This window comes from Mytilus californianus, unplaced genomic scaffold, assembly GCF_021869535.1.
Source record: "Mytilus californianus isolate M0D057914Y unplaced genomic scaffold, xbMytCali1.0.p SCAF_1, whole genome shotgun sequence".
In the NCBI taxonomy this organism is placed as follows: Eukaryota; Metazoa; Mollusca; class Bivalvia; order Mytilida; family Mytilidae; genus Mytilus; species Mytilus californianus.
This window is the reverse complement of record NW_026262581.1, coordinates 81,288,503-81,315,394: the sequence shown is the minus strand read 5'-3', so window position 1 is coordinate 81,315,394 and position 26,892 is coordinate 81,288,503. Positions and strand designations below refer to the sequence as shown.

General features: G+C 31.9%; 1 protein-coding gene across 2 annotated transcripts in view; it reads right to left on the bottom strand.

The window, feature by feature from the left end:
* LOC127724556 (receptor-type tyrosine-protein phosphatase T-like) overlaps positions 1–26,892 on the bottom strand; it is a 177,609-nt gene that overhangs the window by 79,531 nt on the left and 71,186 nt on the right. For both annotated transcript variants that reach the window (XM_052231547.1, XM_052231540.1), the window contains exons 4-8: positions 9,378–9,593; positions 8,652–8,849; positions 7,851–8,024; positions 5,900–6,097; positions 863–997 (exon numbers count right to left, since the gene is read on the bottom strand). In XM_052231547.1, coding sequence (XP_052087507.1) covers positions 863–997; positions 5,900–6,097; positions 7,851–8,024; positions 8,652–8,849; positions 9,378–9,593 — 921 coding nt within the window. The remainder of the gene's footprint in view (positions 1–862; positions 998–5,899; positions 6,098–7,850; positions 8,025–8,651; positions 8,850–9,377; positions 9,594–26,892) is intronic.

The window sequence follows — 26,892 nt, the reverse complement described above, 5'->3', positions numbered from 1 at the left end:
TTGAGGTCCTCTCTCCGTTTAAAGTCATATGAAACCAGTTTCTTGTAATTTTCATGTTATAAAAATTCTCTAACCAATGCATGCATATATACTAAACTAAGTCCTGTATCTACGTTTTTTATATTTATTATGAATCTATAACGTATTATCGACAAATAATATTTCATTCCAGGATTTGTCGATTGCAAGCTAATTAAATTTCGATTTTGATGCCGAAGTTAACCGGATGGTGTCATTGATAAAAATTCAACACAGAGCACGTGACAAATAAGTGAATTGATAGAGCCATGATATATTTTTTTTTCCATGCGTTCCCATTTGTTGATTAAACTTTTCCTTAACAGTTGTTAAATGATTTTTTGTATTCAATTTGTTCTTTAAGAATCAGTTATTACTATTTACATTTCAGTGCACGTTTGTTTACATTCTTTCATCACGGTTTTCCACTCGCAGTTGCGCTGTGCGGTGGTCGAGTTCTAACAGGAGGTCTCGTTATTAGGGTCACTGCATACGGGAAAATATCGGCGATTTAGTGTACGGGAAGACAATAATTCAATAGCAAAAATTAGAAAATTCACGTAAACTTGTTTTATAATAAAACATATTCAACTTTATTTTACTTTGATGTTTCATATTACTTTAAAGAGTAATGTAATAGTTATTTTTTGGGGTTATGCTTTAAATGAATATTGATTCCCTTTGCCATTCCTTTAAAGTCAAATATCTGATCCGATCGTATTGGTAAAAGATTGATTCAAAAATTATTTGTGTTGCTTTGTACACTTGTTGAGCAAAAACATTTCATACTGTGTTTTTATTAGAAATATTAGTTAATGATTAGAACACACAATAATGTTTTTACCTTTTTCACATCTACTCCCAGTCCATCCATCTATACAACCAAATATACAATTCCCGACATCAAGGTCACATGGTCCATTACAGTTTTGTGGACACGTGGTATTACAGAAAGGTCCATAGTGTGTAGGAGGACAACCTGGAAAGTAAAAATATAGTTGGAATAATTGTGTTATCAAAATTCGTCACTCAATTTTTATAGCATTTTCCTCATAAATTACTTAATCTATTGATAAAAGTAGAACTTTTTTAGATACTGAACTTATCAGCAAGAATAACAAACGAGCCTACAAGAGCAAGCTATTATTCGAGCTGTTTGAGTAAATATATAAAAAATGCCCTTATTGTTTTTTATCTGCAAAATGTTTGAAATTACATGAAGTAGATAAATTACTCTTTTTACGCGTACAAAACGTTTCGCTCATAGTTGTTATGCTGTATAAATGACGTCGCCTGCATTTCATTGATAAATTGACACCGATGAACATAAAACGTGTGACGATGATTTATTGCTAATACATAATCTATCCTTGTTGATTCAAACATCTGTAGTTTATGCAAGGTTGCCTTAAAATATTTCGCATTTGCTAATATTTTCAATTACCAATTCTGTCCGCAATCTAAAAATATATTTGGCAGTAGGATCAACGGAAATTGTGAACATTTACGATACTATTGAGGTTTTGTGGTTTATGCTATAAAGACTTAATTATGGACAAAGGTTTTTTCCAAAAAGAGTGTACTTGTTTGTAATATATATGAAAAATAAAGAGTTGTTATGTGTTGCCCTATCAATGTTCTTTAGTTATTTTAGTCGTTAGGTTGCTGTCTAATTGGTTTTTACTTCGTATCTCCTTTTAAGGATAGATATGTAACGTACGTTGCCCCTGTGAATGTCTTTTCTGTATTGATTGTTTTTAGGTTTGTGGTCGATTTGTCGTACCTCAACATCACAATTTAATTATATTTATGAAATCCTGTATTTTATTTTTGTTGATTCAAACATCTGTAGTTTATGCAAGGTTGCCTTTAAATATTTCGCATTTGACAAAGCTGTTAAATTTGTGAATAAGTGTAACCCAAGCGTGAATGCATATTAAATAGAAATTTTCGAAAAGTCGTCTACACTGACACTTACACCGACACAGATACCTACACGGACTACAAAAATAAAGGGACCGTATCAAAATGTCGAAACATACTGATTGAATGACCTCGTAAAACTTGGTTGCAGAGGTATAAAATAACTTCTGTAATTTTTCTTATACAATTTTTTATTCGGAATCGGAGCAAGAGAAACACCGAATGCTCTCATTAGTTTTGGATTATTTTAAGAAATGAATATGTGATATTCCATCTGGTTTTTATTTGTCTTCGTTTGCAACTATTTAAACGGAATACAGTGTTACATGTACGGTAGAATAAACAATTGTCGAATTTAATTGCTAGAAAGCATTCGGAACACTATGGAGACATCATTGAACACATAATATTCCATTGGTGATATATGTGCATGCTTAGTTTATCGTCGACGTCAGCTGTTCTTCTAAATGAGTTATCTTATTTTTTAATGAAGCAATCAACAGGTCTTAGGATTTGTAATGGACGTTTCGGTGACTCAAGTAGAAAATGTACATTTCAAAATGAAAATGGTGGCAGCGTAAAATTCCACCAATAAAAATCTAAAAATAAAAAATAATGTTTGCAAATAATAATTATCTTACCTTCATATTGCAAAAATAATTTTGATTAATATAGTTCTGTTCAGGCAAATGAACGAAACAAGATAGGTTTTTACAATTGTAAAGCATTAATTATCTTAATGAGAAATGATATCAAACTTTGTATTTGACAATTCGTACCGAAGTAAGGTGTATCTAGCACAGAAATAGCATGGTTAACAAAAAAAAAAGCAATCACTTTAATCTAAAATGAAATACGAATTGAAATGTGTGTTTTTACACAATTAAGAAAGATTTGAATAGAACATCGGGGGTTCTCCACATGGACTTCTTTAAAAATCACTCGAGAGTAATAATATATATCATTTTTAACAAATGAAGCGGTAAACGATAAAATAGCTTCCAATTGAGTTAATCGGCTGATGTGATAAGATAACATTATCTTGATTTTAGACTCAAAAGGTCCATATATATATACATGAAACAAAATATTCTGTTTAAACAGAATACAATGTTAAAATATTTACAGTATTAATTATAATTCAAAATTTAGATATAACTCATTGTACCATACTCTCAACAATGTTAAAGAATACAATAAATCACTTCCGATAGTTGTATTAACCAACTGATTTTGAGATAATTTCAATCAATTTAACAAACTAAACATTGACTTTCGCATAACTTCCTTGAAAGACACAACTTCATTTACGACAAAAATATTACTTGCACTACATCTATATTGATGTTCCATTATTATTCTGAAAGCATTATTATACATTAAATGCATTTTATTTAAAGAGGCAGACTTACATTTAGACCACATATAAAGATACACAATAGACATTCATACAATAAGACTGAAACAGTTGAATCTTCACACTCGTAGAACATTTGTTAAATTTTCGCTTCAGCTTCTTTACGATATCTATACATGACAGACATTTTCTAAATCTAGGCATTTTGTAAAATTCCTGAAAACTTTAGGCATTTTCTAAAATGCATGTGAGATTCAGGCATTTTATATATTGACAATTTTTTTCAGAATTAAAAGGCATTTTAGATAATGCCTGAAATTATTTTATATTTCATAGAACGAAATATTCATAAAAATTGAGCACCTGAAATTATCGAAAAACAGAACAGTTTTATATATGATAATAACTGAATTCTAAAACTTGCACTTAAAGAGTTTTAATAATTCAAAATAAATTCTACTGAATTATTCAAAATTCCCACAAGCACCAAACTCGACACTTGTTTTTTATTTCATATGATGCTTGGATGAAAGGATCTGTTACATATTTGTCCTGATTTTTTTTGGCAAATACATCTCTTTACGTAAAATCGGGACTTAGCACTACAACCACATTTGGAGAAACCAGAACCATCAAACATTTAGCTTTTCAATACTTTGTCTGATAAAACACTTAATGTTCGACCAACAATAATTGGGTTTCGCAAAAAGCACACACATGAATATCTTCTTTATCATGTGTCCTAACAGATTCAAAGTCACATTATCATGATTAGGTTGACTGATATCGTTTTCGCTCATCAGAGCATTTAACAGGCTGAAGTAGATATACGCATGTCGGGAGACGCTTACCCTGTCGATGCACTTTTATTTGTCTCTTCCTGGTCGATTTTCGAGATTTTAACTATGGTTAACTAACATTGCATTAATTCGTCAGATGGTAAAGACCCAAAAATTCCACTGAGGCTGCGAAGCTAGCGATACTTATATCTTTGCATCACAACCAATCACGGCCTTGCGTGGCCAAAGCCATGATATACTAGTATATAGAAGGGAACGATTCGAGACCAATTTTCTGTCGCTATCCAACATCCTTTCATTTTAAGCGACAGACATAATTCCTGTCCTTTATACGGGTCTTCCATTACAGAACTTACATCTTTTATTATCAATTTGAACTCGTCTTAAATATGCATGAACTATTTTCTACCGAATGCAAAACAAACAACAATAAGTCAATAAAACTTTGCTTCTTTTTCTCTGGATCATATTACACACTTCTGTTTTGAATCTAGATTTTCAAAAATTCGTTTGTAATTTTGTTCATTGTAAGAACAATTTGTTCTTCTGCCACCATGACAAGAAGATTATAAAAATACTATACGAAATACAGAGTGAGTACATACTTAACGTAGTTTCACTAAAAAGAATACAAACTTTCCCAGCAGGTTTTTTAAGTATAAACTCAATTTTACGGAACCATTGGTTATTTACTTTGCACGATATTGTGTTTTTGGTCATATGCATCTCAATATATTTATCTTTTATTACCTGAACAGGTAATTTGTGGAATTTTGTTTCAAAATTTCAGTCATTTTACAAAATGACTAGCTGTTTTTAGTTATTCTATAGAATACCTGTCAAGGTTACCCATTTTATTAATTGCCTGAAAATTCAGTCATTTTACAAAATGACTAAATTTAGAAAATGCCTATATCATATACATATAATGCTCAATTATTTGTTGGTCTTACTAATTCTAGTCGTTTTAACTTTCCTTCGATATTGTGCCACGCATAGTTGTTTTATCGAAAGTCAGATTGATAAGTTCTGCTCTCACATTGTGATATCGACGATCAGTTATGATCTCCAACTGTGATGTCGCTGATAAGTTTTGTTAAACTTCACACCGAAGGAACTCGACAAGTCGATATTGGCAAAGGGTTCGAGTATAATTTAACATGCTAAGGATAGTGATAAACATTCAGATTGAACACGGTACTGTTCAGTTCATATACGTTTTAAGTTGTTTTCATTGCTTTATAGTTGGTTTACTAAACGTCCAGTTTACACAATTACCAATAAGTATGTTCCGTAATAGAAGTCGACCAGGATGAAGATTTGAATTTTGACTGCCATAGGAACCTGATTGTGTGTTGAATAGAGAGCGAACATTTTCTATACATAAAATACTAATGGATCCCTGAGAAATAGTTGCCGGAGTTATTCATCATTTTTTTTTTATTTATCTTAACATTGTAAGAGATATATATAGGACAGTCAACCCCCCCCCCCCACACACACACACACGTAAACGTACAGCTTTTGGAGGAAATCCTCACTGTTACGTTTAACTGAGGTATTGTAGGAGCATCGTTACCACGGCATGCGACAGACTTATTAATGGCATTTGTTTCAGTTGTTTGTTTTGAACAATTAAGTACAACTTCAATATATAAACGACCTTTGTTTCCAATCTAGCTAAAACGTTTTCAAAACAGTTTTTTTTTTTAAAGTTTCCTGAACATTTTAATTTTATATAAGAATTTCCTTCACGTATATAGATACTAACCATGTGTTGAGTTCTTTAAAATGCACTTACCAATAATCCCAATTTCACATAGTTCAAGTTCAGTAAATAGATTATGAACTGGAGGTACATAAGTAAAGAATCTGAAAAAAGCTGTAAAGTTGATCTCAGTAGGCACATATGTCTCATTGTACAAAACTGTTCCACTATTCCAGGTATTGCTGTTATTTGAACCGTACAAGATATGATGACCCTCTTTTGTTGTACCTTCTTAAACAATAAGAAAAAATATTTCGGTTTGGATATCAAGATGTATTGACTAATATTTAAAAAGCAATCAATCTACGTTTGTTTGGCATTAATAATAGCTTTCAGTATGAATGAATGCCATTTGCTAAGTATTGTTTGTCATGTATAAATAAAGAACGCCGAAAGATAATAAGAAACATAGCAATATTTCATCCAATCTGTATAACAAGATCCTAACCACACCAATCCATAACAAGTTAATGTAGAAAAAAGTTATCAACTTAAGAAATGAAAAGATATATCGACGGAAAAGAGCCCCTGAATTCGAAATCATCTTTTTCATAAATCTGCGGTAATTACATATCTCAGAAGTTCAGAAGAAACTCGACTATCAATCATCAGTTTTTATATTTTGAGTTTTGTCTTTTATATGTGTATTAGGGCTTCAAATTTCATGCCTTTTTAAAAAAAAAAACCTCCCAAAATAGCCTCATTTTGAGATTAGTCATAAATATATAGATATAAGCCAGAGCTTTATCCATAAAGATATTTTGCTACACGATGTATCTAACAAAGATGTGAATTTTATTTTAAAAAAATTCGGTAAACTTTGCCCATATCTTTTTTGATCCAAACGTTATGTGTTATAAAGAAATGCCTGTACCAAGTCAGGAATATGACCGTTGTTTTCCATTCGGTTGAGCTTTTGGTTTTGCCATTTGATAAGGGACTTTCCGTTTTTAATTTTCCTTGGAGTTCGGTAGTTTTGTTATTCTACTTTTGAAGATTTCGAAATGTTTATGACGTCAAAGCGACTTCAACAGTGACCTTTCTATACTGCAATTTTCAAGTTATATCAGTCTATAGCTATTTATTTGTCAATAACATTGACATAATTTTGAAAGGTTTTAATAATTTGATTTTTTTTGCAATTTCAGGCGACCACCATTGCCATTGACGAAAGGACAAACAGAAAACTAAAGAATGAGCAACACAAAGCTAACTAAAAACCTTGAATGCGCTTAGGTGCGCAAAAAGGATAAACAGTGCCTGTTTCGCATTTGTCAAAAGGTCAGGCCTATTGATAGACAAAAAACGTCATCAGATGAGGTAAAAAAAACCCAACTCGAACAAACAGGTCATGATTCAAATAGGATTGCAGGGAAGGTTCCATTGCATATTGTACATATATTTGATTAGCATGACTTTGAAATGCACAAGACAGGGTAGACTGATATGAAAATAAGGAGATGTGGTATGATTGCCAATGAGACAACTATCCACCAAATTTCAAATGAAGTGGATGTAAGTAATTATAGGCAACCGTACAACAATGAGAAAAACCCATACCGTATAGTCGGCTATAAAAGCACCCGACAAGAAAAATACGAAACAAATCAATTGAGAAAACTAACAACATAATTTATAACAAAATAATTTGCGAAAAACAAATATTACAGACATGAACAAACGAAACCACTGAACTGCAGGCTCCTGACTTTGGACAGACACATACAGAATGTGGTGATGTTAAATTTGTTTCCTTACATCCACTTCATTTGAGCTTTGGTGGATAGTTGTCTCATTGGCAATCATACCACATATGGTGGATAGTTGTCTCATTGGCAATCATACCACATATGGTGGATAGTTGTCTCATTGGCAATCATACCCATTATGGACAGCATTATAAGATTAATAGCAAGATTCCTAGTATTATTATTTAAAAGACACATAATAAGTTATTTTAAATATTTATCGTTAATTAACATACCACCGAGAAGGATAAACAATCCTCTTACGATACTTTTGTCTTTAAGGTCAACTTGAAATGTTACACTAGATCCTTTTGTTTTGGAACATGATGCTCTTTTTCCATCAATTGCTAGATTGGCCAGTTGACTACCACTTGGATGCTGCGAGACTAAACCGTCAAATGCTATGTTATCTGCAAAACAAAAATGTGTGCAGTTTGCTGTAGATTCCTTGTTTTATATTTTAGGATGAAATTGGTAATAGATAGGAATAAATATGTCAAATTAGATGAGACATGTAAGTATGTTTGTTTGTGAGATAAACATGCAGTTTAAAAAAATGTTTAATTGGAATTATTAAAATAACGAAGCACTTATACTAAAAAGAATGACATTCTTGGAGTATGACAGTCTATTGGTCTACATTCATTGGAACCTTTCATATACGGTACTAGTACTAAAACATGTGCTTTTATGCTCATAATGTAAGCCGCGGACCAGCAGTTGAGAAGGCAAATACATTGACGTTTGTAGCATCAAGACCAAAAATGATTACAAAACCATCTACGGTTAAATTTGCTTGTCGATGGCTGAACCTTGATAGTTTCAATAAAATTCCATCATTTATAAACTGTTGATTTAGAACCAAAACGCATTATTAAGCACATATCAATATTGAAGCACTGGTAACTGGGTATAAACTTTTGAGTTGAAACTTCATAAAAGTAATATATATGTGTAACCTGTTTTTACATGCCGAAATTTCGATCATTGTAATAAAACACGTTAATATAAATTAATAATTGTAGACAATTACTTACACTTGTCACAATAGCTTCCTGTGCGTCTTTCTTTACAACCATCGGTACAAACTGCAGAATGTTTATCGCAAACACCATTTAAACAGTGTTTTGTGTCACAACCCCAGACACAAGAACCGTTTTCAGGAATACAACTTTGCTCAATGCAATACGCACAAAATTCTTCACAAGTACTACCCCAGCGACTCTTTGGGCATCCTAAAAATATCCAAATAATATCAACAAGTGAAACCCATAGAAATTCATTAATTGTAGATTGTAATGAAATGCTACTTTATTTTGTTTTTTCTTTAAATGTGTCTTAGATTTATGTTTTAAAATCAACACAAAAATGGCATGAGTAGTATGTATTACACATTGTAGGTATACATTTTTAGTTAACTTTTATATTTTAAAAAAATATCATGAGGTCTAAAATATCTCTTGCTAATTAGGCATGAAAAAGTTTACTAATATATGTGTTTTTTATGCTTAAAGCTCTCTTGTCTTTATCAATCGTTAGCTGTAAAAACTAATTTTTGACTGTTGTACATGCTGATGAATCTAGAAAACAATGTTTCCAACGAAGCATCCACTAAGCGTAAATATTTGTGAATCCGATACTTTCGACCTACTCTGAAAAAATTAACAACTTAAAATGAGGCAAATGTATAGCCATTCATAGCCAATTGTTACAATGTAGATCATCAAATATGGACGATTTATATATATATATACTAAACTCACCGTTAATGGCAACGTAACATAATTCAACAATAGGTCCGTTGTTTGCATCTCCTTTATCATCGTAATAAATGACATATTTTCCAAGTTGATTACAAGGTATTGTCTGAGTGATGTTTGGGAGACCGGGATCAGGATCTTCATAACAGAGATAACTAACAGGTGGAATAGTTGATGTGTTGGTCACATATAATTTAAATCCATCCATCCGATAATCAACTGTAATAAAAATTACATTTGTATTAGTTTTTGAACGTAACTAAAACACTAGCTGGAAAATCTTTCAACTTTTAACTTGTGAGAAGAAGTAAATTAGATAGTACTTGATATACTACATCTATGCGTGCAGTAACATGTTCTTGTTAATATTCCTCCTTGGTTTTAACATAGAACGATACCAGCAAATGTATTTAAACGGCTTTCGAGATAACTTTCAAAAAAATGAACAGCGTTTTTCAAATGATCAATTTGATAAAGAAACTAAAGTATCAGAAAAAGAGTCCAATAAAAAAATAAAATATACTGCTCTTTTAATAACATATTACACCATTGAAAAAAAGAAAACGACGAAATGAAAATCAATTAAACACAATGCAAAACTTTACACAAAAGACAAAAGATTGAGTTACACTAATTTCACCAAAAACAGAATAAAATGCTTCGCTGAGCGCAGCTGGATACGCCCGCAACAGTTGGGGCAAAAATGGACACAATATTCAAGCTTGATACAGGTCTGAATTTGGATTGTAATTAAATATTTGACATATTATAGGTTTCTGAATAAATGTAGTCAAAGAACTTGAAATTGGTTATATGAATTGAATTTATCTTCAAACGTTACGCACGCTGTTCCTACAACCCATAGGATTTAAAAAAGAATCTTCGACATTTCCTCCGCAAAACAAAAAACAATGTTAGCAAACACTAACCACTATAAAAACAAATTCAGTATATGTTTTCAATAATGTTCTTATAGCTCTTGGTCGTATGCTTAGTAATATCTAGTATATTTGAGGATTAAAACAACAAAGCTATATGTGAAAAAACGGATGTCCAACGTTACATTTTTGAACAACTGTTTTAACTCTTATGTATAGTGATCCTATTTCTTATTCTCAGATTTTCCTGAAACTTGGCAAGAACAACGACATGTGTCTGTTCTTTGTGACAATTAAGTCATTATTTTGTCAAATTTCATTTGACTCGGCGGCTGCATATTAAGCTGGAATATGAAAAATGTCCAACGACGTTTTTCGTTGACTCAACGACTGAAAGTGTATTTTATAAGTAGATATAGCAGAAAAAAAATGGTTAGATAATAATAACATCTACCAATAGTACAACGATTTGCCTCATTGTTCGTGAGTTCAAATATTGTAGATTCTATAAAATCTTCTCTTTACAGTTGTTTTTCAAGCGGTAGTCATTTTGTCCAAGTTGATATTTCATTTGTCAAAGCAATTAATGCGGGTTTTTTACCTGATATTTCAATAAGTTATTTATAATTTATAAAAACAAAAGTTAGATACACGAAGAGTACACAATGCCTAGATTTGTTTTTTATTAACTACATGCTTGGGTCTGAAAGGAATAAAATGCTACGAAACATTACAAAACGGTAGTCATTTTGTCCAAACGGGTGAAAACGTCGAAAAATCCGAAAAACGCTTATTTCCGACGTTGCATGTGCTAAATTTGTTTCAATTAAATGTTCCTGATAATAAAAACAAATCGTGTGGTGAAATTTGGAAAAAGATATTGAAGGCTGTCGAAAAAAGAATAGTGCATATTGACAAACTCGGAACATAGATTCGACACAGATTAAATTTTGATATTTTATAACCATTTTTAGCTTTTAGTGATTTATTGTTGCTAGAGGCAAATGTTTGATTCAGAATGCGAATGATGTGTACAACTTTTGCAAAGACAATTTGGAGACACCAAGACAGTCCTCTATATGTTAAAGGTGAACTTTTCGTTATGTTGCGGAAGTACCCTGAAATAGATATAGATCATTTAAAGTCGCCCCTTCAGTAAGGTACATTCACCAAATTAAAAGTACAAGTACTCGAAAAGTTTTAGTTCGCGACTTGTCCTGCTACTCATGTTATAACTGTCGTACTGAAACTAATTCATTTACTAGCGAAGCCGGACCTTTTCGTCAAAATAAACTTGTGCATGAAACGGAGGTAATTGAAAGACTAAATGCAAACATCGACGAAAACAGTTTCATTGAAATAATACAACCCGGGATTGTATTACCCGTTTTAACGGACGATCCCGTATTTAATAATTCCGTCCCATTTTGCCTTCCTACATTATTTACGACAATACAGCCTTTTAAGGGGAATTAAGGGTAAACATTGTTAATCAATTTCTACAATTTGAGGTAATTCATGGTAAAAATACATCACAAAAATAACAGAGACAGAATCAACCCATAACATATAAAAAAACGAATGAAACTAACAAATTTAATCAATCGACGTCAAAATTTCAGAACCTCTTTGACGTCCCATTTTTGGTGTAACGTCGTGTTGTAGGAACATCGTACACAACGTTTCAATTAAAGATGTCTTGCTGTTGTGTAATACTTAGTAAATCTGTTGTCAGACTATAAACAAATAAAGTTCAATTTCTTCTCAATGTCATATTTGAAATTTATGAAAATAAATAGGGAGAATTACATTAATAGCTATAAATAATTCACCAAAGTTTCATGAGAACTGCTGAAAGCATTTTTGAGTTATTGTCCAAAAACTGGAAAATCCCCCCTTTTTTAATGAATAAAACCCCATAACTCAGAAATGTAAAATCTAAAATTTACAAAGTTCTAAAGGGAGCTTACATCAACAGATATAAACAATTCACCAAAGTTTCATGAGAACTGCTGAAAGCATTTTTTAGTTATTGTCCGAAAACTGGAAAATCCCCCTTTTTTTATGAATAAAACCCTGTAACTCGGAAACGTAAAATCTAAAATTTATAAAAATTGAAAGGGAGCTCATGTCAATAGATATAAACAATTCACACCAAAATTCCTTGCAAGTTGGTGAAAGCATTCTTGAATTATTGTCGGAAAACTGGAAAATCCCCCCTTTTTTAATGAATAAAACCCCCAAAACTCAGAAACGGTAAATCTGAAATTTATAAAAAACGAAAGGGAGCTCACGTCAATAGATATAAACCATTCACCAAAGTTTCATGCATATTGGTTAAGCTTTTGTTTACTTAATGTCCGACATGTTGACGACGGACGGACGGACGGACGGACAGACGGACAGACGGACGGACAGACGGACGGACAGACGGTCAAGGGTATACCATAATACGTCCCGTAAACTGGCGTATAAAAACAGGTGGTAAACTCAGTTTATCAGGAAGGGTCAGCATTATCTGCTTCATTAGCCACACCGCCATTAGTCCTGTTCGAAAACGTTGAAATGTCCTGTCAGGTGATAATTTGGACTTCCCCCTTTTTTAATATAGCTTTGAGTTCGGGATTTTTGTTGATATTTTTTTTTTTATATAAAAGCAGATTGCTGAATGTCTCTAATTAAACCCAAGACATCACCAAATTGATAAACCATCGCCAAAGTTAATTGTTTAATCCTAACCTTGGCCAAATATGAAAGTTTGAAGTTACGGTTCCAGGAAAAAACACAACTGTCACCGGTCACGATCATTTCCAAATTGAATGAATTTCATAACAGCGTGGACATGGACACACAGTAATTAAATGTAATGGTGTGTATCACTGGCTGTCGACAACAAAAACTTTGCGCAATTACAGTATGTCAGGCTAGCGCCCCTCAATGGGGATATACATAATTTCTCTTTACAAATGTCCATTCATAAAATAAAAGTTTTTGCATGAAAGTTTATAGGAATTTGTTTTGAATATATCTATATACTCACAACAAAAAGTTTCTTTTGACAGAATGAGTATATTCAGAGGTGATATCACCAAGAAATCGAGAAAAAAAAGTTATGTTTTTTCTAGCACACACGTTCTGTGGCTCCTTAAAAAATATAAGAAAACATTTATTCGTACGAGTTGATGTAAAGTAACCTACAATCAACTTTCATACTAAAATTATTTTTGTTGGTAATAAGAACCCCGGACCTTCATAAAAAATCATTTTAGTCCTCTGGGCAGCATAATTTTTTTGCACGGTACAAATTTGAATTCCCATCGAAGACTCCAACGATCAGATTTTCGAGAACATTTAAATATCATTCTAACAAAAAATAACTCGTGAAAATATCAAGAAGCTAGTGAATCCGATCTTGTGTGCAAAATTTACGTTGATTGGAGTCAGAGTAGCTTTTGTGGAAACATTGATACATGTAATTATTTTAAATTTTGTTATACCTGAACATGTATAACAAAAGTAACGGGATCTGTATTCTTTTACTACAAATTAAGCAGGTAATTTTAATGAATTTGGTCTTACTGAACTATGTTATTTGAGGACGCATATTTGAGACAATTCTGCATAAATGTTTATTTGCAATTGTATTCGTACTGATTTCAAAAGCCTCCTGCATAGCCATCCCCTCCCTTTAAAATTTGAACTGAATCAGGAATGATCGCCCCCTTACAATTTGAAATTGTACTCACTTCTTTTTCGGTATCTGTGTTACAACATATATCCACGAATTTAATAATATGTTCACAATACATCTATTTTGGAATAATGAATCATGTGCACAAGACTAAACTGGTCAGCTGTAACACAAGATAATGTACAGGTTTATTATGTCAACATAATAGTACCAGTTTAATAATAACCTTTAAACTCGGTGCACTCGTTTAATATTCTAGGTATTGTGAACATATTTAATTCATGGATAGATACTGAAACACAAATTAAGAAAAACATAAGTACAATTCTAAATTAAATCGCTGTGATCCGTTTATTCGTTTTTCAAATCAACAGAACAGCTGCATTTAACAGGTCGGGCACATTTCCTTATACGACATGTATTATTTAGCATACGTATGCCCCCGTCAATGCATGTATGAGTGTTTGTTTACAAATAAAGCATTTTTAAAGCATTTAAACAGTAGGTGTCCATGTCCACACTGTTATGAAATTCATTCTAATATAGGAAAAATTACAACACTGAAAACAAAAGCAAAAGCAATCGAACCCCCTTCAAAAACCAGCAGTGAACTCAAGTAAGCAGTCTCTGCTCCATATATACCAGCGGCAGAAACATAAAAAAAAATAATTAAATGCACCCATGGAACACACGGCTAAATTATATGTTCTTGGAAAAAGAAAATCATGAGCTTTTAGATTGATGATACCGGAAGCCTAAGACGTGGTCACAATTTTGGATAGTGAGGGTCAAAGGTTAACAATTATATATTTCCAAATATTGTCTTAGCTGTAAATTTCGTGTTTTTTCCAGAAATTTCAAACATATTGATAAGTCAGAGAACAATATTTGATTCAGTTTTTTTGAAGCTTGTAGGAGATATCAAGTTTTTTTTAAAAGAATAACGTTTTATACGTTAAAAATGACGTTTTAATAAGTTAAGAAATTATTTTCATTTATGACTACATTTTGTTTCCATACAAGGATAACCTTGAACTTTGATTATACAAATTTACATAAAATGAAGTCTTTAATTAAACGACTTTTCAATATTAAAAACTAAAGCGGGAAGTAAAGGAAAGGTAAACCTGTATTTTATTAACTGTTTAGTCCCACTGGCTTTTTAAGTCAGTACTTGACATTTAAGACTACAGGCATTTATGACATATTTGTTTTACATCAATAAATGTCTCTTATTGAAACCTACATGGAGTCAGTAATCTTTTCTATGGATTGTTCATTCAGCTTTAACAAATTTTTCGAATATTTTGCTCAAATTGTTGTAGATGTTGTCTTACATTCTACAAAATTTCTCTCAAACTATTGAACTGAATATGACAAAACTTGACAGTAATGCTTGAAATAACCAGTATTTCAAAGGAAAAAAATTCCATTCAGTTTATTCAACAAAAATGTCCTCTTTAGGAGTAATACCACCAAATCATAGTACGTTACATCCGGTTTCATACGAAAAAGGGTCGAAAAAGGTACTCCCTTGAATTTGACAGTTGTAGGAAATTAACCCTGCCTTTCATTACAGAAAAAAAGACTGAGTCATAAAAATATATCTTGGGGTTTCAAAGCACCATTCTTTTTTTATTTGGTGTTTCTATAAAACATTTAGGAACTTGAGGTGACATGATTGCTCAAGCTTGTAAACAGCAAAAAGGGGTGAAATTAGATTGATCTACTTCCGGTGATGGTTATCATCTTTAATGCAATGAAATGCGATGTGAAATCTTCACTGTAATACTGGACAGGATAAAACTTTACTCATGCCAAGTATTTTATTTTTTGAAACAAAGATAAATTCTGCACCATTATTTGAAAAATGACAATTTAACAATGACTAATAGGGGAAAACAATGGTGGTAATACTCATACCAATGCAAGCTGGATGGTACATATAATCAATTCTCATTCAATAAATAATGTATTCTCAAATTAACGGAAATAACTGTGTAACACACTAACTCATAGATCAATGCATGTTATAATTATTATGCAGATTGCCGTTATTGTACGCCTCTTAGAAGGCAATAATACATTAAGAAGTAGTCCCATAACAGTGTGGACAACCGTAATGATTATGTTTTTAATAATACCGAATCATTTACCTTTAACTTGTTTGTCATCGGCTATCGATAACAATGATTTTACACTCACTCAGTCTGTCAGAGGCCTTCCAGTGGGGATTTAAATAATCACTTGTTTCACATTTCGATACATAAAATTAAACTTTCTTTCAACAACATTTAAAAGGAATTTGTTTTAAACATTCTTTTTATCATCACATCCAACAGTTTCACTTGAAATAACAATAAATGTGCAGAGCTAATATCATTAAATTATAGAAAAATATATTAAATGTAAAACATGTCGATTTTTATTTTGTACCATAAATGTAAACACAAATGAAGAAAAGATATAAATATGAATTCTTTTTTCGGCAATGTGTTAAAAATTGTGTTGTATGTCATGCAGTAATAAACAATTGTAAACACATAGTAGTCCATCATGCATTGCAACTCATTCCGAGTGGATTGGTCGGTCAATTGCCCAGAAAAAAATGCTTTTCTATTTTAATCTGAACATACAACTTATGATTTATTAAACATAGACACATAAGAAGAAAAAGTGAGTGGTAGTTCACTGAAAAACACGCGTGTTCTCGATAAAGTACGAGGTAGTCCATCATGCATTGCAACCCATTCAATGGATTGATCAATTCTCTAAGTCAATAAATATTGCTTATTATGCAATCAAACAACTAAATAAGCTGGAACGATAGTATGCCAATGAATGATAGTGTACCCGTCCTGATTAAGTGTATTTATGTTTCGGAGGAATACATACTTTTTTTAAGCGGTCCTCAATCATTCAGGGAAAAAAAAGTGAAAAAACTAGTTTATATCAATTTAGAATTAGGGATAAAAAGAAATACGACACTGAGATAAAAAAAATATTGTTCCTGTATGTTCATAAGAATCGAACAAATGCTCCCCCTACCCCAACACACACACACATACATGAATTAAATTAAATTAAAATAAAACGCACTCTCAGAACAAATGAGTGGTATGTGCGTAATCATGAATTCAGGAATACGGTTCTGCAACCAAGGATGGATTTTCATCAAATAAAGTGGTTAGCAGAAAGATTCCAGTTTCCCATTCATCAAACTATAATGTATTATTCTGAATAATCTAGTCCGAATGCTGAGTCAGTCAGTAGAACAATGGACCAACTAATTTAAATTCTATCTTTCCAGTAAATAAATTTGGTCAACAATTAATTATATTTAGATATTAAATTTAAAGATTACTATTTCATAAAGTAAATGCAAATTGCATTAAGCAAGGTCCAAATACATGTAGCGTTTTACTGTCCTATATTTTGCAAGTACAAAAAAGACCGTACACAAATATATGTTTTTCTTTTCTTTTTAATTGTACCACGATTTAAAGTTATCATGCATTCGTTCTAAAAATGAATACTTTTAGAAAAGAACAGATAAAAGTTAAAAGATACGAAGAGCACGGACAAATTTTAGAAAGCGACAATTGTAAAGTCCGAAATAAGTTATTGCTTACACATTCACTACTACTTTTGAAACTAGAGAAATTTAATTTAATGTTTAAAGAACGTGCGGTATGATAAATAATTTGATTATCGATTGTCGGTGAAGAGTGTCAAAATATTCAATGTTAATCAATACGCCTGTAGTATTTTTTGCGAGTTACTTGTTTTCAGGAGTTGAGAAAACTTTGGTGACCCAGTCAATTGGAGAATTGAGCGCCCCAAAGAATAGTCTCGTCTACACTGTTATGAATATGATTCTAGATTTAAGTAAACCAATAAGAATGGTTTGTTTTGAATATACGATTAAGCTTAAATTTAATAACGATCAAAAAGAGAAGGTTTTAAATTTCGAATGAAATATATTTCCATTAAAAAAGAAAAGTTTAAATACTCGACATGTTCAATTATCGTGTCATATGTGTGATGTACTGTTAACATATAACCTAAATTGTATCAAACTCACGAAGAAGACTGACTTTTTAACTGTTTTAATCCAAGTATTGGACAAGAATGCATTGTCAAGTTAGCCAAGAAATTGTTGTTCCTAACAATGGTCTTTATAACAAAAATACTTTATACAACGTTTAGATAAACTAGAAGCCCAATTTGCCACTTAATCAATTGAAATACTTGATTATTTTATTGCAAAAAACTTAAAAAGATATACATTAATACCGAACTCCAAGGTAAATTCAAAAAGGGGTAGTCTTAAAGTCAACGTTATCAACCGACGGAATGAGTGAAAAGCCACTGTCATATTCCTGACTTGGTACAGACATTTTCCGATGAAAATGGTTGGTTAAACCTGGTTTTATTGCAAGCATAATCTCCCACTTGTATGACAATTTTTATAGTACCATTAACTCTATATAGACAAAATTTGGTGAACAACCCAAACAGAGCATAATAGAAAATGAACAATTTTAATACACCAGAATAATCTTTGTGTATTCTACATTGGCTAGAGGTATAGGGGAGGAAAACATGTTTAGCCCCCGCCGCATGTTTGCGCCTGTCCCTAGTCAGTAGCCTCTGGCCTTTACTAGTCTTGTATGTTTTTTAATTTTAGTTCATTTATATGTTTTGGAGTTTAGTTCGACGTCCATTTTCATTGAAATAGTACATATTTTTGTTTAGGAGCCAGCTGAAGCCCAACTCCGGGTGCGGGATTTTCTCCCTGTGTTGAAGACCCATTGGTGGCCATCGGCTGTTTTCTGATCTTTGGTCGGGTTGTTGTCTCTTTGACACATGCCCCATTTTTATTCTAAATTTTATTTAGATATACAAATTTATAAGTTTACAAAACTAAGTTTGAATATCCCTTTGGTTTATTCCACTTCTCTTTTAGAAGAAGCTTAAAAATTAAAAGTTTTATTTTCGTTTACAGTACGTAAAAAATGTACAAAATGCATTTGTAGTGCTACAACAAATACAGCTTACTAATCTTTTATGAAAAAAAACAAAACAAACTCGACTGACATTAATTAGGAATACTTGAACTACTCATCAATTAACTGGCCGGGTATCTAAAATTGCTTACATCATTGCCATTTTAACTCTGGTGATTAGTTGTCTCATTGGCCATCATTCCATATCTCCTTATTTTTAAAAGGATCCCATACACGTTTAATAATTTAAACATGAAACTGACTAAAATATTATATTAAAATCAGTAGAAAGCTATAAAATGTACGCTAATTTCTTCAAAATATTTGACTTGCATGCACAATAAGTAGATATTTTTCCTTAAAATGATTTGTTAGCGGTTGCACTATAAAAATACAGCTGTTTCACAAACCACGCCTCTATATTCATAGATATTTTGTTTTGTTTACCAAACTGGTTCCCAGATATGATCTCTATGTTTCATCTCACAGAGACATTTGGGAATTTTTACGAGCATAAATACACATAGATAGCAGCCAAATTGAATTCTGCGGAAGACCCAAAGTTTAGGGAGATGTAGTACAGAATTTAAGTATAAGTTTAAACTCTTAGAAGTTTGACCCAGATTCAAGCTAGAGACCATTCCAGCGACTAAGCAAGCTAGCGACCAATTCTATCAACCACTAAAGTTAGCAATGAGAATCAACTTGTCAAAGAATCATAATGCGGTATGTGTGAAAACCACAAAACCCCATTTATGAAAAAAGGTTCTGTCAAAAAGAAATTCTACTACCAGTACGATATATATTATTTTTTAACGTTTAGATGACTAGAGATATCCAGCATTTGAAGTGAAAGTGGGACACTACCACACCAATGACGTCTGAAGCTGAATGCACTGACTATAAATAAGAAGATGTGGTATGTGTGGCAATGAGACAACTCTCCATCCAAGTCACAATGTATAAAAAGTAAACAATTATAGGTCAAAGTAGCTAGCTTGACTAGCTTGCTTACTAAATGCCGGCATATTGATATCAATGAGTAAAGAAATATATAGTTTCTATAAAAAAAAAAAAAAACAAAAAAAAAAAAACGTGCTAGCAATTCGAAAAAAGTCAAAAACATCTTTATAAAGCCTGTGTCAGATGTATGATGTTTGATGAAATTCTGTATAATTATGTCTATTATTAATACAGTCTTTGTTAACGAACTATTTTTGTTCCGCTGCATCCAAACACATACTATATATTATCATACATGTATTTAAATAAATGAAAGTGCGCCCCCTCTCCGGATTTTACACCATCGGGAAAGGGACAAGTTGGGAAAATAACCATATTTTAACGTATTATTTACGTTTTCTGTGTTTTCCAAACGCTAAACCTATCATATTGTAAGCTTGTATCAATTATTGCAAATAAAATATTAAAGACGTATATCCTCTAAGCATATAATCGCTATATAATAGCACATGGCGGATCAGAAATGAGAACAAAAGTAAACAAATTAAATTAAAAAAAAAAAAGAATATTTGTCAATGATAATTTGCTCGCAAAATCATTTTCCATATTCAGTGAAATTTGTGTCAAATGCTAATGTTGACATTCAAATTAGAAACATCACATTATAATGAACATGTGTACTTAGTTTCAAGTTGATCTGTCTACAATTTCATCTTCAACTACATTCACCAATAACGTTAATCTAATGCGGTATGAATGGATGAACGAAGGATAAAGGAACGGACGAACGGATGAACGGACAAACGAATGAACGAACGAAGAAACGAACACACAAACCAGAAAATAGCATGCGCTTATCGTAGCATAAAAATAGATATTTAATGTGAGTTAACGTAAACTTTTTCCTTAGTACAATGTATATGCTTTTCAAAATAACGAAACAAGAAAAATACTATGTGTGATAGAATTACTATATACTGGCTTTCCATACACTCAAATATCTTGTATTTTTAAAAAAAGGAAGTTTTAATGCAAAATCAAAAAGAAGTTTCCGCTAAACAATCCCAATAACAGCATACAGTTTTACGTTCAATGCATACCTGCCAACTTTTCAAAATCTCCATAGGGATTTTAAGCGTAAGAGAACCTAATACATACCTATACATGGGCGTTTTTCAATAAAAGTGTGAATTTCAGACCTAAAAAAAATGGAAAATCAACTTGTCTAAAATTTTATTTCAAGAGTTATTTGAATACCTCTATTATAGACCTGTTTGTAAATAGAAAGTGCAATCTTAAATACTCTTTAAAATAATATTATTTTCATAATTTATGTACTGTTTCGTAAAGGACATTTGTCCCCTACGAAACTGCTTCTTAACGCACATCTTATTGCATTTTAATGTCTCCTATACAGTTTGTTTTACTTTATATACTAGAAAGATCTCATTTTTTTCTGAATTGGAGAACCATTTTTTATCGATAAAGATTAGACAGTACTTCACATATGAAGGTACAACTCATGTTACGTAGTGGACATTTTGATGAGTTTCGTAGTTGACAAAACCGTTTCGTAGTGGACAAAAAGTTTCGTAGTTGTCATCAACCCTATTCTATGTTGATAAAAACATACTGAAAATTACATGAAACTAACCCTTGTTAATTGTTTTGCACGAATATAATTGAAAAAAAGAGTAAAAAAACGACTGCATGGTAGTGGTAGTGTCCACTACGAAACGTTTTTCTCCCATACTTGTTTCGTAGGTGACCGTTTCGTAGTGGACATATTCACATGTTTTATTTTTTCCCCACAATCCCTATACTGCAATAGTAACAAGAATGATTCTGTTCATCAAAGCACGTACTAAGCTGTACACTGATATTTTTTTCATAATTTTAAAACCAGATACTGAAGGAGATTTGACCCGTTTCGTAGTGGACATTAACAAAAATACGGTATCACTCTGGTCCATTTGATGTGCTCAAATTTTTTTACAAACAATTTAACTGCCGTTATAAAAGCATCACTTCTTTTGTAAGACCCTAATGTTTATATCTCTTGCAAACATTGATTTTATAAAACTGTTTATTAGCAAAATTTAATGACTTCGTTTCGTAGTGGACATTTTGTCAGGAATGTCAAGGGACACACCTTCTAAAATTAAAAATCCTTTGTCAAAAACTGTTTAAAGACAAATCCCTCTATTGTTTCTGCGCATTCTGCCTTGCGACGCCATTGTTCCGTTTTTTTCTATGACGTGCGTCAATTTTTCCGCGAAACGTTTTAAAAGACGTCGGCGCCGATAAACTATATGCTATAGCGGCCATGATGGCTCGATTTAAGGGTCGCTTTGTACGACAACAGGAGAAAGACAGACGTGTACAGTTATCCGAACTCGTTTCCGATAGAAATGTTGCCGATCATACGGAAAACACAGAGGCTACGGACACATACCAGTCTATCTGGCTACCAGGAGAAAGACGGATATTTGAGCCATACCAAGTTTCAAAAGATCTGAAAGCAGGATGCACCGACTGTGGGAGTACCTTGCATATTACAGACATAGTGTCTAAGACAAATTGTGATTTAGGCTTTTTTATGTATATTCTTTGCGAATGTGGAAGTATGAATGCTATCAAATCAGGAAAAGTCCATCATGATGCTTCAAAGTTTAAAACCAGACCCATCTTTGATATTAATTCTAAAGCTGCAATTGGTAAGTTTATAGTGTTCATGCCTACACACATATAATATATCCAATATAATTCACAATACCATATTGTTTCTGCATCGAATTCAGAATTGCCGAAATAAATAACGGCGTACACATTTTGATGTGGCTTTATTTTATTTTCATATGAAATGTAACCTTTGAAGCAACAGACGTAAAGCAGTAGACAATATATTCTATGATTACACTTCTAACCGTTTTGATCGAGTAATGTACTTTTTATTCTTTGTATAAATATTTACATGTTAAAAACAACATTATAAGTGTGATAGCCTGTTATTTTATATTTTATGTATTTTGTATATTTTTATATTCTTAGTACTTGATATTAGTATATACTTGAATAAAGTTATATTGTTAGCTTATTAATTACATTTTGTAATTAAGGATTAGCATTGTGTATTATTCTATTTTAACTTATTGACATGGACTATTGACGGACGAATTCTCATCTCATGTTTTGGTTAAGTCTGATTTCACTGTAGTTAGTACTTTATTTTCACGGTTGATTTGAGCGCTATCGTACATTTCTTCTATTGGTCAGTACTTTTGGCGGTTTAATTCCTTTGTTCTAGATCTTATGGGAAGACATCTTGTGGTCAACACCTATATATTTACCTGTCTGCAATTTAACAACCTAAAGAAATTAATATCTAAAATAACAATTCTGTGATTGGAAAGTTTCTTATATAAGCTCAGTCTTATTCTTTCTTTATTAATTTTGCAATAACTGTCCAATAGTTCATATTTTACACGTATGCATGTTTAGATTGAATGTCGAGAACGAGTGTTAAATTTTATAACAAAAGAGATCGTAAATGTATTTAAAACATAAGAAGAGTAGAATTTTACGATCAGATATAATAATACTTCATTAACCTATTTAAATCTGGTATAATAATTTAAAGATAAAACTTTACGTATAAAAAACTGAATGAATGCACGTATCGAGCGGCCCGGTATGAATGCGGTAATTTTTAAAGGTTAATCGAATTAAAGTAAATATATCTTAGAGCTAAAAATAGGTATATAGGTTTAATATTGATTTTTATAGTAAACATGAGTTTGTACTATAAACAATAAATAATGCTTAACAGAGATTTATAATAATCATTTTTCTTATACAGGTATATTTAAACCTTACCAAAAATGTAGTGTTTGTTTATATAATGGTTTATATGGAAATGTGCCACTTGCACGATATGTGAGGTAAGCTAAGTGTATTTGTATTCTTGTTTCGCTTAGCTTTAGTTTTTAATATTTGCTTTGCTATATTGTTACTTTTTGTGCTTATTTGCTTTTTGATTTAACCAAGCACGCAGCTTACGTTTTTGTGTAGTTTATGTTACCAACACAAGTAATATTTATAACAGACATTGGTATGAGACAGCATATGATAACATGTACTATAATATCTAAGTCTAATTGGTATAACTGTAATTGAGACAAGTAATGGCTATTGTATCCACAGTATATATTTTTGTGACTAGATACATAAGTATGCAGCTAAATAAGTTTGCATGATAATGAATTACGAACATTAGTTTTAATTATTACTTAGTAAACAGATTTATCTATCTGTAACTTATAAGTACATTTATATTTTACAGGGCATGTATTTACATATTCATATAGTTATACTTCGTTTCGTCTGAATAAAAGTTACAGAACCCTAGATTGAAGTTATTTCTTTTATTACTAAAAGCCCGAGGAAAACCGGCTTTTACATTGGTGCCCAACGTAGTTAGGAAGCTTTAATTTAGCGACGAAGTAGAAACCAAGAATATATTCTGAACTGACAACGACAGTGATTCCGTACGGAAAAATTACATACGCAATACCGGAAACTGATCAGTGACGTATATCAACATAACCGGTTCATGAACTAGGACGACAAAGAACACATTTTTCGTTGGATTCATCTTGATCAACAAACATTATTGCTGAATTTATTGAACATATTAGTATAATAGTAAGTTCATATATACTTATAATTAATTGCCTGATAATATACATTGTATAAATCTAGTTGTGTAGCATTTATCGTATGTAGAGACTTTAAAATAATTGAAATTGGTGTTTGAAAAATTTGTCCAATTTTTATTTTGTAAACATTACACACCGAAAAGCGTTATCATTACTGACACTGAGTTAACATAAAACTCGATTGAATACAAGCATACAAGTGTCTGGTATTGAGATTTAATTCATATTTAGACATTTACATTAAGACTTTGTACTTTGTTTATTTGTTTGTTGATACTTGACCCCCCCCCCCCCCCCCCCAATAAAAAAGACAACACCCATAGGTATAAGGTCAAGGTCAACCGGAAGTACACTTGATAAAGCTGTCTAGACATACACCACATGTAAACAAACACATTTATTTATACACAGAGAGTGACATACATTTAGAATTGGTATTTTGCATTGAATATTATACACATTGATTGTGTTTAAAATATTTATGTCACATTAAAGCAAAACCAGACTTTGTTAATTTACGCATACACTTTGATAAGTGAATAAAGTCCAACTTTGTTTAACACACACACGTACATACATACATAGGGTTCTTTGATATTGATTGATATTAACAAAATAAATTCAGACAGATTTTGTGAATTTTTGTTGTCGTGTGTATATGATATTTTTTGTGTGTGACTTTGTTTATTATCATTGTGTCATTTGTGTTTTATGTTGATTGTGCATAGTCCTATGTAGTATATAGTTGTTTACATGTATTAGTGTTGTATACTGTACATTGTGTTGTGTTGATTGTGTATATTTGTTTGTGAATTTAAAATTTCAGATTTGATTTAAAATTTAAAATTTAATTTTCAATTTAAATTTAGAAACATCAGATAAATTTATCATACAAGTTAAACACTTGAATAGTAACTTAATATATTAAAGTTAAAATTTGTACGCATAGTAGTTAAACTTGTTTGAGTGTTAAGTTGCATGTTCCTTTATAACAGGTAGTTCTTTAACAACTGCACCACCTATCCATACTCCTAAACCTTACCTATTGCATGTAATACACATATATCCATTTTCAACTTCTGATTTTTTTTTCTTGATTCTCTTGACTGTATTTTTTTTCAGGATAGGATAGTTCTTAGGATTTTGATTCTGATTTAAGTTGACTTTTGAGACTTACACTTACATTGACAATTTGATTCGTTATTTAGTACAGAGTAACATAGTAAGTATTGTTGTTTCATAGTTTTAGATTGTGAACGTAAAAGATTCACATATCTATTACACACTTTTGTAGGTAGAAGCAGATTATTTGTATTATTATTTGGTAGGTACATTTGATAAATTGTATATATATACTATATTTTGATACACTGGGATTGAGACTAGATCTTTTTGATATTTGGTATACAGAAATTTTTTTTGGTATTTGGTATACACATACACACTGATATGGCCAAGAAGGGAGTAACCGAGGAGGTCCCTATTGAACAACCTACTACTCCATTAGTTGAGAATCCACCACCTGCACTACATGAGATCATGGAAGCATTTGCCAAGACAGGAGTCAAACCAAAGGCTGATACACCTGAGGACCTAACTAAATGGATGATAGACTATCTAAAATCTACTGGAGCCATCAAGTTAGAACAGGTTAATCCAGAGCTGGTATTACCATCTCCACCTAAGGCACCACCAAGGGAAAAATCCAACAAAGTAGTTATGACACACCCACCAAGGATTTCCAACTTTTCTGGAAATGAACCTTAGTCAGGGGACACCACCTATGAGTTATGGAAGCAGGAAGTAAAGTTGCTGATGAAACAGTCATATGAGAAGGAAGCCATCTTGAATGCTGTTCGAAGGTCACTAAGAGGGGAAGCTGGATATGCAGCCATGCGACTGGATTTAGATGCATCAGTTGAGGAAGTCATTCATAAGCTAGACTCTATTTATGGGAATGTCGACAAGAAGGAAGAACTTTTGGCAGAGTTTTATGGATCACGCCAAAAAGAAGATGAAACTGTCACTAGCTGGAGTTGCCGTCTAGAATCACTCATGGGACAGGCAGTAGAGAGAGGTATTGTTGGAAGACAGGATGTAGATGGTATGCTTCACTCCATGTTGTGGACTGGTCTGAGAACATCACTCAAGGACATCTCAGGACACAAGTATGACACCATCAAGGAATTTGATGCACTGAGAGTTGCACTTCGCCAGATAGAGAATGATCACTTGCACCGAGAAGTATTAAGCAAGTCT